The sequence below is a fragment of the Culex quinquefasciatus genome, chromosome 3 (genome assembly GCF_015732765.1).
Source record: "Culex quinquefasciatus strain JHB chromosome 3, VPISU_Cqui_1.0_pri_paternal, whole genome shotgun sequence".
In the NCBI taxonomy this organism is placed as follows: domain Eukaryota; kingdom Metazoa; phylum Arthropoda; class Insecta; order Diptera; family Culicidae; genus Culex; species Culex quinquefasciatus.
In genome coordinates, this window is record NC_051863.1 from 63,680,004 (window position 1) to 63,693,577 (window position 13,574).

Consider the following 13,574-nt stretch of genomic DNA (forward strand, 5'->3'; position numbering starts at 1 on the left):
AGAAAAAACCTCAAAACTCGTTATCGGCTTTTAAGGTGGGTTTATCCCTCTCGAAATGGCAGCAAAAGTGAGCGAAAAATTGGTCGACAAATAAAGCAAATTGTTAGGGAGTTTAACGTCGGGCGGCGCGACACTTATCAAACAAAACAACAGTAAATTAAACAAACAAAACAACTCTCGTTGGGACAAACAAACAAAACACACAGTTCCGATCGAAGACGTACCCTTCACCGGCCTCGGCACGCTCTTCAGCACGCTCCAGATCGGCCTCAACCATGGCCAGTTTACGAGCGACCTGTCATTTTAATTGAGGATCGCGAACGAGTTTTCGGAAGAAAGGGGGGGGGGAATAAAAAACAAAAAAATTTGAGTGACGGTCCTTTTTGTGGAGGAAATTTGGTGTTTTTGAAATTTACAATCCATGCAACTCGGATTAGCACTGAAACTCACTCAGCGGAAGTTTGTTAGGGGGTTTTGAAGGGAATTGGAAGCATCAAGTAGGGTATCAATTAGGCATAAGTCATTTGGAAGCCACTTTAAAACAATAAAATAGCAAATATTTGTAGAACTCTTGAAACACTTTTCAACCAGCAGATCGATTCGACTTGTTCACTTGTTGATGACGACGGCTCTGGAAATGACGGTGATTCCTCAGCGATTACTCTTTGGACTTGGATTTTCGGATACTCCTAAATTTATTGGTAAAATTTCAGTTAACAGATCCGCAAAACGCCTAGCTCTTAAAATATTTTCTATATAACTTCATAAATTGTTAATGGGTTGGGTATTGTATTGAAGTATTTGAATGATTTTTATTCGAATAAAATTTTCATATTTTATCTATTTTCCTTAGGCACAAGCATTTAGGGCGAATTAAGACTAAATTAACGATTTATGACAGCAGTTGAAGCCATTTTTTGCACAATGTTTCGATATTTGGCGATACTGACTCAAATGAAGTAGCAGTTATTTTAAACAGTTTTTTCTGTTCTCGCTTAATCGATGGAAATTAACTGCATTTATTTCAATGATTGTATTTGACAAGATAAGCAAATTGTATTATTAGAAGTACAAATAATAAACATGAATTGAATTGAATTGAAATTGACTTAAATGAAGATATAAACAAATTACAGTCAATACTCGATTATCCAAACCTTTAGAATTCCCGGGATTTAATATTTTCCCGTTTCCCGGAAAATTCAAAACCAGGAAAATTTAGAAGCCCTAAATTTAAGAATATCTTAATACAAGTAAAAACTTAAGACTGCACAGATACTCAAAGTATCAAGAAAAAATCACTCCGGAGCTCATTTCTTCATGTCCTTGTCAAACAAAAGAAGATAAAATCGGTAGAAATTTTACAAAAATTATCACAAAGCTTAAAACACATAGTCCTTTTATTGCTGAACTTTAACTTATTCCATTTCATTGCGCCGAATTGCTCCTGCAAATATAACTTTTTGTTTGTTTGTTTTATTTTTTTATATTTTTGATATTGAGTAGGTATAAATATAAGATTTTCTTTTCACTTTGTCATTCTGACCATACTGATATGATATTCAAGTAAATACACTCAACCCCTGGTGGTTGGTCACTTTTTCGTTTGACACTTTTTTAGTTTGTACCCCGTTAGTTGGTCAAAGTCAAACTAAAAAGTGACAAACTGTCACTTTTTACACTACCAAAACAAACGTTTGATAGTGTCTGTGAACTCCGTGTATAAGGGGTGTCAAACTAAAATGTGATCCCGTTCGTTTGACAACAGTTGGTGTCAAATCATCGGGGTTTGAGTGACCTTGATAGATTGAAGGATTATTTTGCAAAATTAAAAATGCGTATTCCATACAAAAGGAATGGTATGGAATCAAACTAAACTTTGTAGAAAAGTGTTTAAAGTACCTCAAGATGAAGTACAGTAAGTACAGTATTTTTATAAGGATTTTATTAGGGTAATTCTCCGCCAACTCACACAGCAGTTGCCCCGACCCCTCTTCGATTTGCGTGAAACTTTGTCCTATGGGATAACTTTTGTCCCTGATCACGAATCCGAGGTCCGTTTTTTGATTACTCGTGACGGAGGGGCGGTACGACCCCTTCCATTTTTGAACATGCGAAAAAAGAGGTGTTTTTCAATAATTTGCAGCCTGAAACGGTGATGAGATAGAAATTTGGTGTCAAAGGGACTTTTATGTAAAATTAGACGCCCGATTTGATGGCGTACTCAGAATTCTGAAAAAACGTATTTTTCATCGAAAAAAACACTAAAAAGTTTTAAAAATTCTCTCATTTTCCGTTACTCGACTGTAAAATTTTTTGGAGCATGTTATTTTTTGGGAAATTTAATGTACTTTTCGAATCTACATTGACCCAGAAGGGTCATTTTTTCATTTAGAACAAAATTTTTCATTTTAAAATTTCGTGTTTTTTCTAACTTTGCAGGGTTATTTTTTAGAGTGTAACAATGTTCTACAAAGTTGTAGAGCAGACAATTACAAAAAATTTGATAAATAGACATAAGGGGTTTGCTTGTAAACATCACGAGTTATCGCGATTTTACGAAAAAAAGTTTTGAAAAAGTTGGTCGTCATCGATCATGGCCGTTCATAGTCACCCGCGACGAAACGAAGAAAAACGCAAAAAGTAACTTTTTCAAAACTTTTTTTCGTAAAATCGTGATAACAAGTGATGTTAATAAGCAAACATCAAATTTTTTTGAAATTGTCTGCTCTACAACTTTGTAGAACATTGTTACACTCTAAAAAATAACCCTGCAAAGTTAGAAAAAACATGAAATTTTAAAATGAAAAATTTTGTTCTAAATGAAAAATGACCCTTCTGGGTCAATGTAGATTCGAAAAGTACATTAAATTTCCCATAAAAAAACATGTTCCAAAATTTTTTACAGTCGAGTAACGGAAAATGAGAGAATTTTTAAAACCTTTTTAGTGTTTTTTTCGATGAAAAATACGTTTTTTTTTCGGAATTCTGAGTACGCCATCAAATCGGGCGTCTAATTTTACATAAAAGTCCCTTTGACACCAAATTTCTATCTCATCACCGTTTCAGGCTGCAAATTATTGAAAAACACCTCTTTTTTCGCATGTTCAAAAATGGAAGGGATCGTACCGCCCCTCCGTCACGAGATATCAAAAAACGGACCTCGGATTCGTGATCAGGGACAAAAGTTACCCCTTAGGACAAAGTTTCACGCAAATCGAAGAGGGGTCGGGGCAACTTTTCCCAATTTCGTGTGAGTTGGTAGAGAATTACCCATTAAATAAAATCAAAGTTAACGAACGAAATTGAATATAAATTTTTCAAAAAAAAAATTAAACGTCAAAAGCAACTTGATCAATTCAATTTCCACATCAGAAATTTGTAAGAATGTGGCACAGTCATCCCGGATTTTAAATAAAAATGTAAACGCTACTATTTGATAAATCAATATTGAAAAAAATGCAGCCTAACCGATTGAATTATGCGGAAAAATAAACCAAAGTCTAGCAATGCCACGAAATTTAAATTCATAACAAAATTGGGAACTTGAGGCTTTTTACAAATTTTGACTTAGGAAGACCACCGCACAGTGGGAAAAATTGAAGCAAAAAACGAACTTAATTATGCCGGTCAATAAAAAACATTCAACCAAAACTCTGCTTGTGTGAAAAATTCCGAGGAATCGATTGGTGATGGTGAGAACCCGCGGAAATTAGCATAATGCCCGTTTAAGGCCGATTTTCCCTGTTTTTTACTGTTTTTTTTATTAATTTTAAATAAAAAAAACGAAACTATTGGCACTACGCCCCCCGGGGCATGGCCTTCCTCTAACGTGGGATTTCTGCTCCAGCGCCTCTGACGAGACAGGAGAAACCGGGACCGACGTTTTACTTCACCATCCGATAGAAGCTCAGTGGATAAGGCGGGAATCGAACCCGCGTCTCATAGCATTATCGGGATCGGCAGCCGAAGCCGCTACCCCTGCGCCACGAGACCCACCAAATAATTTTAAATATGTTGCTGAAATGTTCAATATTTTGACATAACTTTTTTTTTCTTAAGTGAAAAATTCCGAGGATCCGATTGGTAATTATGAGAACCCGCAAAATGTATCTGAAACTCAATGCGATGAACTAGAGAAGACAGAAGATAAAATTATGTCAAAGCATTGAACATTTCAGCAACTATTTAAACTAATAACAGCAAAAACATGGTAAATCGTCCTTAAACGGACATTGCACAAATTTCAGCGGGTTCTCACCATTACAATCGATTCCTCGGAATTTTTCACATAAGAAAAGTCTCGGTTGAATGTTCTAATTGCCCGGCATCAATTAAGTCCGTTTTTTGGCTCGATTTTTCCCACTGTGCACCGATCCGAAAAAGCTGGAAATTGCGAACAAAATGTATAAAGCATTTCATGCTGCTTTTTGTTTCAAAACGTGAAAATGTTGCTTGCCATTAAACATTTAGTTAAGGGTCGAAATTAATTTAAAAGATTTTTGACCGAAATAATTAAGGGGTTACATGCATGTAAGAAATCACAAAATTTCATATTACAAAAAATTGAATTCATTAAAAAGATGATTTACAATCACTCCTGAAAGTTTCATGAAGATATTTCGTGATTGAACCGAGTTAGGGACGATTTCAGATCAAAATTTTGCCATGCGCAAAGCGAGCTGTCAAACTATGTGAGCATTTTTCTCTAAACACCGAGTTGATTTACGGGTGCCACGATATCTCGAGACGGAGTGGACCAAATTGGCTGAAATTTGAGATGAAGACTCTCAAGACATATCCCGTGTGCATGACGAAGCCCGATTTTTAAATTTAGCTTTTTTTTTAAAATACAAAAATCAAAAAGTGACGAAATGTCTTCAAATTTATTTTGTTAATGAATGAAAATGTATATTTTAATGCCCTGAAATTAGATTTTAAAAAGTTTTTTTGTGTGCCTAAACCACACTCTGACATTTTTGCCGATTTACATATATGTAACCCCCTAAATAAAAAAAAGTTAAAAAATACATCAAAATCATTAAGAATTATTTGCCATTTTCTGCAAAAGTTAGCTGTAATGTAAATTATAATTTGAATATAAAAAAAGGTGCAGGTGGTTATGTTACACATGACCAGTATGACAAAGAACTTTGCAAGATGATTGTTGAAATTTTCGATTAGAATATCCGGTCCAAATTCCCCCCTTATAATAACCGTCCTATCGAACTAAGGGGACGGAAATTGCAAGTGGAGCTGAAATAGAAATCGAAGTGAAATCAATTTACTTTCCTTCACCACTCGAAAGTTACCAAGATGCGGGAATGTTTTTGCAAGGCTGTTGCAAGCAATCGGCGGCAGTAAAGGAAATTTGAACAGCAGACATTAAAAACTACCCTTTACAGGGCTCTTAATGATTACGAGATAGTTATTCTAAATTTCCAGAAACAGATTTTCACAGTGGCACAAAAAAATGTGCATTGCAGTAGTCTATTTATTAGTTCCTGCCTAATAAGCAATATATTTTAACTGCTTAGCATTAGCATATTTTAACTGCTTGATTTCAGATAATGGCCAAATGCAACTTGTTATGTCCAGTATCAAAAATCATTAAGTTTGATACCCATATTGCCCCAACTCTTACGGTCCGGCAAATGTCCCCTCATCGGAACATCCCCGGGGCCTCCGGCCACTTCGGATTGTGGCCACTACTGCCAAAATGTCAAATTTCATGTCCAGTATCAAAAACCATTAGGTTTGATACCCATATTGCCCCAACTCTTACGGTCCGGCAAATGTCCCCCCATCGGAACATCCGCGGGGCCTCCGGCCACTCCGGATTGTGGCCACTACTGCCGAAATGTCAAATTTCATGTCCAGTATCAAAATCCTTAAAGTTTGATACCCATATTCCCCCAACTCTTACGGTCCGGCAAATGTCCCCCCATCGGAACATCCGCGGGGCCTCCGGCCACTCCGGATTGTGGCCACTACTGCCAAAATGTCGAATTTCATGTCCGGTATCAAAAACCATAAAGTTTGGTACCCATATTACACCAACTCTTACGGTCCGGCAAATGTCCCCTTATCGGAACATCCCCGGGGCCTCCGGCCACTCCAGGTGGTGGCCACTACTGCCAAAATGTCGAATTTCATGTCCGGTATCAAAAACCATAAAGTTTGGTACCCATATTACACCAACTCTTACGGTCCGGCAAATGTCCCCTTATCGGAACATCCCCGGGGCCTCCGGCCACTCCAGGTGGTGGCCACTACTGCCAAAATGTCAAATTTCATGTCCAGTATCAAAATCCCTAAAGTTTGATACCCATATTGCCCCAACTCTTACGGTTCGGCAAATGTCCCCCCATCGGAACATCCCCGGGGCCTCCGGCCACTCCGGATTGTGGTCACTACTGCCGAAACATCAAATTTCATGTCCAGTATCAAAATCCCTAAAGTTTGATACCCATATTGCCCCAACTCTTATGGTTCCGCAAATGTCCCCTTATCGGAACATCCTCGGGGCCTCCGGCCACTCCAGGTGGTGGCCACTACTGCCAAAATGTCAAATTTCATGTCCAGTATCAAAAACCATAAAGTTTGATACCCATATTGCCCCAACTCTTACGGTCCGGCAAATGTCCCCCCATCGGAACATCCGCGGGGCCTCCGGACACTCCAGGTGGTGGCCACTACTGCCAAAATGTCAAATTTCATGTCCAGTATCAAAATCCCTAAATTTTGATACCCATATTGCCCCAACTCTTATGGTTCCGCAAATGTCCCCTTATCGGAACATCCCCGGGGCCTCCGGCCACTCCGAATTGTGGCCGCTACTGCCGAAATGTCAAATTTCATGCCCAGTATCAAAAACCATAAAGTTTGATACCCATATTGCCCCAACTCTTACGGTTCGGCAAATGTCCCCCCATCGGAACATCCCCGGGGCCTCCGGCCACTCCGGATTGTGGTCACTACTGCCGAAACATCAAATTTCATGTCCAGTATCAAAATCCCTAAAGTTTGATACCCATATTGCCCCAACTCTTATGGTTCCGCAAATGTCCCCTTATCGGAACATCCTCGGGGCCTCCGGCCACTCCAGGTGGTGGCCACTACTGCCAAAATGTCAAATTTCATGTCCAGTATCAAAAACCATAAAGTTTGATACCCATATTGCCACAACTCTTACGGTCCGGAAAATGTCCCCCCATCGGAACATCCGCGGGGCCTCCGGCCACTCCAGGTGGTGACCAGTTCCAATGATCGACTCACGCGACCGGCATGTCTTAGCTGGTCCTTGCCTCCAAGCCATCTGCTCCCGGACCTCCAGGCCGTCTGCTACCGGCCCACCAGGCCATCTGCTTCTGATGTGTCCTCGTCGTCGTCCAGCAATAGAATGAATTTTCGGGACCGACCGAGCCGAGTTTTGTTGGCTCGTCGACGATCCGAAAATCATGAGGTGGAGTGGGGGAGATTTTAGATACATCAATCTCACGTCTCTCGATCGACTGATTGGGAAACGTTCGTTCATCCAACCAGCGTGCACCAAAAAGAGGGGAAATTTGCCGAGAGGGGAATTCGTCACGTAACGTTTTCGCTTCGCGAAAATTTTGAATTGACACCACGTATAGAAACCTTAGGACAAAGTTCTTTGTCAAAAATAGCCTTACATATCAATAATTTTTATGAAAACATGCATTTTTTTATTGTAAAGCTTTATGGACCACAAATCCGATTCCGAAAAATTATTGACAACAATTGCCATTATTAGTCAAATTTAAAAGTTAAAAGTAGTTAAAAAAAGGCAAATTTAATTGTTTTTTTTTTTTTGTACGATTTTCATGCCAAACTTCCGTATAAAAATGATAGTACATTGACGACAAAGTTTAATGAAATCACATTGAAATTAAAATGCTACAGAGAAACCTCTTTTTACGCGATACGTTACGTTTTTTTTCTAATTTGTCAATTTCTCTGAAACGTCGTATCATTTTTGCAATCTTTTAAATGCAATTTGTAGGTTTTATTCAGATCTACAATACGCTTTCTTAAGCTTGCATATATATTGTATAGTCAGGGTTGTTAAAATATCAAAATATCACCTCTCAGCAACTACAATTATCTCGCCTGAATATTCATGCCTCAAATACAACTGCTCTTCTCTCTTCATTGAAACTCTCAGCGCCGAACATAGCCGAACACGTTTTTGTGTTTACCCACTCGCGATTGACATTTTCCTTTTCTCTCTCATTCTCGCTTCCACGATCATCCTACCGCAACAGCGTTTAACCACAAAAGCCGCCACAAAACCAATTTTGCAAACGCAGTTTGAAGGGGCGTCATGCGTGGTCGGCTCCTAATCACCATCTCGCGTTCTCTTTTTGCAGTTTTCGGAGAAGTTGAGAGACTCAGCGGTGAGAGCGCATAGTCGAGGAAAAGGGAAGGAGTGATAGAGAGAGAATGACATCGCTGGGAATCACGAGACACAAGAAGAGATCTCGCAAGCTATAGTGACGGCCGCTATACTCTCAGATATTTTTGGTGCAGAGATAATCTATTGATAGCTTTTCTATCACTCTTTTGCAACACTGTGTATAGTTTAAGAGAAATCGACGAAACAAAAAGCGTAACGCCACCGCGTAAAAAGAGGTTTCATTGTATTTACTTTTTTAAACCCAGTTAAGACTAAAAATTGTGAAATATGCATTTTTTCAAGACTTATACCGAACTTTCACGTTATAAGAACAAGAAAGAATTTAAAACTTCTCCAATATGGTTAAAATTTGATTTGCTTTCTTTTCTAAAATAAATATCGAACAAACAAAACGAGTCTTATATCCTTAGTTAAGAAACTCCTTTGATTTTCATCCGGTTTCATTCAATGTGCAATTTCTGAATAAAGTTTCGAATTTGGTCAGCCGAAAAAAGTAGCCGAAAAATGTAGCCGAAAAAAGTAGTCTACATAAGCTTGACGTATAAACAATAAATAATTTTAAAAAGAAAAAAGTTGTGAACATTTGCTGCAATAATAAGAAACGAAGAAGAAAAGCTATCAATAAAGGAGAAAATCTCGGAAATTAACCTCAAAGGTAAATAAACCAAATGAAACTTTTGACAGGTGTCGTTGTCGGGACTTATTGAATTTGCTTTCGATTGCGCGAAACGTCATAACGCAAGTTTTTTTTTCTGTATTAGTATCCGTGTCCTGGAACGTGTTTTTTTTCATGCGAAACAGAATCACCGCTACAAAATTTTAATTTTAAATGCAATGTCCCAGAACTGACACCTATCAAAAAAGCCTTTTCTATTTTATTACACAAAAAAGAACATGAAATTCAAAAGAGCAAAACATTTATAATTTTCCTTTAAAGAAGAAAATAGACTGATATAAAATTAATACCAATGATAAGAATTTGAACATGGAAACTTTTTAATTATTGAAATATAAAAAATTTTAATATGGTTTGTTCTTCGAATTTCATGCCAAATGAGTTTTCTTTCGTCATCCATGAATGCATCCGATCAACCCAAAAACCCAAAGAGGAATCGCTAAGGAACCTGTAAAACCGACCACCGGAGAAAAGTAAAATAAAACACAGTTGCTTGCCTTTTTCGCTTTTTTGTGTAATCGCTAGTTTATTTAAATAATTTCCAATGGTTTTAAAATAGTATATATTTCATATATAATTTCTTCAGCATTCATTGTATAGGGGTAATTCTCTACCAACTCACACGAAATCGGGAAAAGTTGCCCCGACCCCTCTTCGATTTGCGTGAAACTTTGTCCTAAGGGGTAACTTTTGTCCCTGATCACGAATCCGAGGTCCGTTTTTTGATATCTCGTGACGGAGGGCGGTACGACCCCTTCCATTTTTGCATGCGAAAAAGAGGTGTTTTTCAATAATTTGCAGCCTGAAACGGTGATGAGATAGAAATTTGGTGTCAAAGGGACTTTTATGTAAAATTAGACGCCCGATTTGATGGCGTACTCAGAATTCCGAAAAACGTATTTTTCATCGAAAAAAACACTAAAAAAGTTTTAAAAATTCTCCCATTTTCCGTTACTCGACTGTAAAAATTTTGGAACATGTCATTTTATGGGAAATTTAATGTACTTTTCGAATCTACATTGTCCCAGAAGGGTCATTTTTTCATTTAGAACAAAATTTTTCATTTTAAAATTTCGTGTTTTTCTAACTTTGCAGGGTTATTTTTAGAGTGTAACAATGTTCTACAAAGTTGTAGAGCAGACAATTCCAAAATTTTGATATATAGACATAAGGGTTTGCTTATAAACATCACAAGTTATCGCGATTTTACGAAAAAAGTTTTGAAAAAGTTACTTTTGCGTTTCTCTTTGTTTCGTCGTCCGTGTCTGTCGCGGGTGACCATGAACGGCCATGATCGATGACGACCAACTTTTTTAAAACTTTTTTTCGTAAAATCGTGATAATTTGTGATGTTTATAAGCAAACCCCTTATGTATGTATATCAAAATTTTTGTAATTGTCTGTTCTACAACTTTGTAGAACATTGTTACACTCTAAAAAATAACCCTGCAAAGTTAGAAAAAACACGAAAATTTAAAATGAAATTTTTTTTTCTAAATGAAAAAATGACCCTTCTGGGTCAATGTAGATTCGAAAAGTACATTAAATTTCCCATAAAATGACATGTTCCAAAATTTTTTACAGTCGAGTAACGGAAAATGGGAGAATTTTTAAAACTTTTTAGTGTTTTTTCGATGAAAATACGTTTTTTCGGAATTCTGAGTACGCCATCAAATCGGGCGTCTAATTTTACATAAAAGTCCCTTTGACACCAAATTTCTATCTCATCACCGTTTCAGGCTGCAAATTATTGAAAAACACCTCTTTTTTCGCATGTGCAAAAATGGAAGGGGTCGTACCGCCCCTCCGTCACGAGATATCAAAAAACGGACCTCGGATTCGTGATCAGGGACAAAAGTTACCCCTTAGGACAAAGTTTCACGCAAATCGAAGAGGGGTCGGGGCAACTGCTGTGTGAGTTGGCAGAGAATTACCCATAGATAGTATTGTTTTTTTACTCAACCGTTTAATATTATTAACACGTTTTCAATTACATCATCAACTCGTCAAATATGTTTATCTTCCTGCTTCTCTACGCTTCTTCTTCTTCTTCTTCTTCTTTCTCCTAGCACTCCTCTCAACGCCTATTTATCTTCGCGATAATAATACCACCTTCGTATTGCTTTGCTTGTAAAAACACAACAACAACAAACTAACACAAACTTCCCGCATATTTCCTCTGCTCATCTCTTCTCTACCTTCCAGGGGTGTGTGTAATTTTCACACATTTCACACCCCACCTGCAACAAACTTGCCCTCTCGTTCTGCCGTAATTAAGCTGCAAATTCCAACCGTTCTTGGCTAACAGTCCAACCTAACTAGCCGATTAACTAACTACTTTACTTTGATGCTTGCAATTACTAGCCACCAAGAAGGGGTTGTTGGATTTTTATCATTTTTTTAACTGCTTCCTGCGAGTTCTAGTTGGACGATTTGATATTTTTCCCTAATTGATTTCTTTGCTTTCTCTTTCTCTCTCACACACACACGTTTGGTGTACATCACGATTTTTTAAGGCGTTTAGTTAAGCTCTCTAACGTGCTTGCATGAGCGAACGAAATTCGGGGGAAAATGGAGTGAAAAAAGAGTCTAACATGATTTGATTTTGAAAGAATCACTGAGATCTTGATCGTCGAAAGGGGAATCTCAGATGAGAGTATCATCTGAGAGCGCGGATTAAAGCAGGAAAGAAGTGAGAGAGAAATTGAAGTCTCTCCTCCCGCACTCATGAGAGAACACTCTTCATTCGGTAACTCAATAATCGTCACTCAAAATTTGACAGTTTTATCGTAGTGTTAGTGAGAAGAAGCTCGTCAGCGTGTAAGCAACTAAGCACTCACTGAGTTCCTTTTCGATCTCATAAGAGATAATCTTAGATGAGATTTGTAATCTTTGGGGAATAAAACAAGAAACAAGTGTGAGAGAAATTGAAGTCTCTCCTCCCGCAATCATGGGAGATTTCCCATTATTCGGAACTCAGTGATCGTCACTCAAAATCTGACTTTTATATCGTCTTGTTGGTGGGAGCAAGATCGGATAAACGAGAATCAATCGTCATGAAAATCATGCTCAGTTTGTTGATTTATGATTAAGAGTAATCACGAAAGCAAATGAGCGTGAAAATCTTCATTGAGTGAATCTCAGTGATGATAAATTTGCTTAGCAGCGACCAAATCAAGATCAAAACTCTTTCTTAACCTCGTTTTCGCCTTTAAAAAATCGTTTCGCTCCCGCTACACTTGACAAAGGGGGTAAGACACTGATTTTCTTCACTATTTATTGCTCCTAAGTGCTGATGACGGTTAAGGCCTCCATTTTTTTTCTCTCTCTTTCTAGTAAATAGCTACCGGTTGAAGTAAAAAAAAGTCTCTTCGTTTGCAGCGGAAAAGTGTTTCAAGCCATTCCTGGTATGAGTTTTCAGCCTGGACATACAATTTTGTTCGATTTTTGCTTTGCGGTTTTTTAAACGATAAGAAAATTTGTAAGAGTTTTGGAGGATGGTGTTAGATGTAGAAGGAAAAGGGAAAACGTGGAAAGTGTGGGAAAGAAGCCGGATGAAGATGATTTTTTGAAATTTAACTTAACGAAACATGATTTTCAGCACGACGAAATTAAAAATACTAAATTTCATAGATTTCACAATTTTAACCTTACTAACGAGCACCGCGAATTTCAAAAAAAATGTTAGAGATTTGTGAAGAGGAAAGAAAGTTTTATGAGATTTTTCAGAATTATCTATCAGAAGAAAAAAAAGTCACTCATGCAGAGTTGATCTCTGAGAAGCGTGATAGTGAGTTTGGCTCATCGCTTGGAAAGGAACTCATTCTTGTTCGCTTAGGGATCAGAATGAGTTCTTCTTAGAAAACGTCTTATTGTCTCCTGTTTTTGAAGATATTTCTTACTCACAAATCTCTTTACCACTCACTTAACCGATTTGAAGAAAGACGAATGATTATCGCGCCTGAATAAAAATAAATTCTCAAAATCAACTTAGGAACAATCAAATTTAAATCAGTCGTGATAAAAACCCGTTTCTCTTGCACCTGCTTCTCTTTGGAATCACAACACCGCGGTTCAAATCCTAGCTTTGTCAAAACAGAAACAAAAAAAAACAAATGGTGCCACCCTAAACAAAACAAAACATTTCTCTATCCTCTCACGCGATCTCGACTACAATCAAACTCTCTCAAATGTCAATGCTCAGTGAGAATAATATTTAGTTAGTGAGGTGCTATTCCAAAACAACCGTTTCTCATTGAGTGGCAGGATTTGGCGACGACTACCCTAATATTCTCTCCTTCTGCTTTGTTTGTAAACAAACTTCTATTGCTGCTTTTTAATCGCGTGACAGCTAGCTCATGCATCGCTAACGTAACCGAAGCGCGCGCGTTACGCGCGTCTTACGTTTCGCGACTGTCAGATTACCGATTTATTCACGATCGCGACTGTGATGTGATG

General features: G+C 37.8%; 1 protein-coding gene across 26 annotated transcripts in view; it reads right to left on the reverse strand.

Moving 5' to 3' along the window:
• The window catches only part of LOC6047138 (tropomyosin-2), a 96,481-nt gene that overhangs the window by 38,553 nt on the left and 44,354 nt on the right, over nt 1-13,574 (reverse strand). For 16 of the 26 annotated variants that reach the window (XM_038259179.1, XM_038259178.1, XM_038259175.1 and 13 more), the window contains one exon: nt 225-295. The exons of the other annotated variants lie outside the window; for them this stretch is intronic. In XM_038259179.1, the coding sequence (XP_038115107.1) occupies nt 225-295 (71 nt within the window). The remainder of the gene's footprint in view (nt 1-224; nt 296-13,574) is intronic. 26 annotated transcript variants of the gene reach the window in all.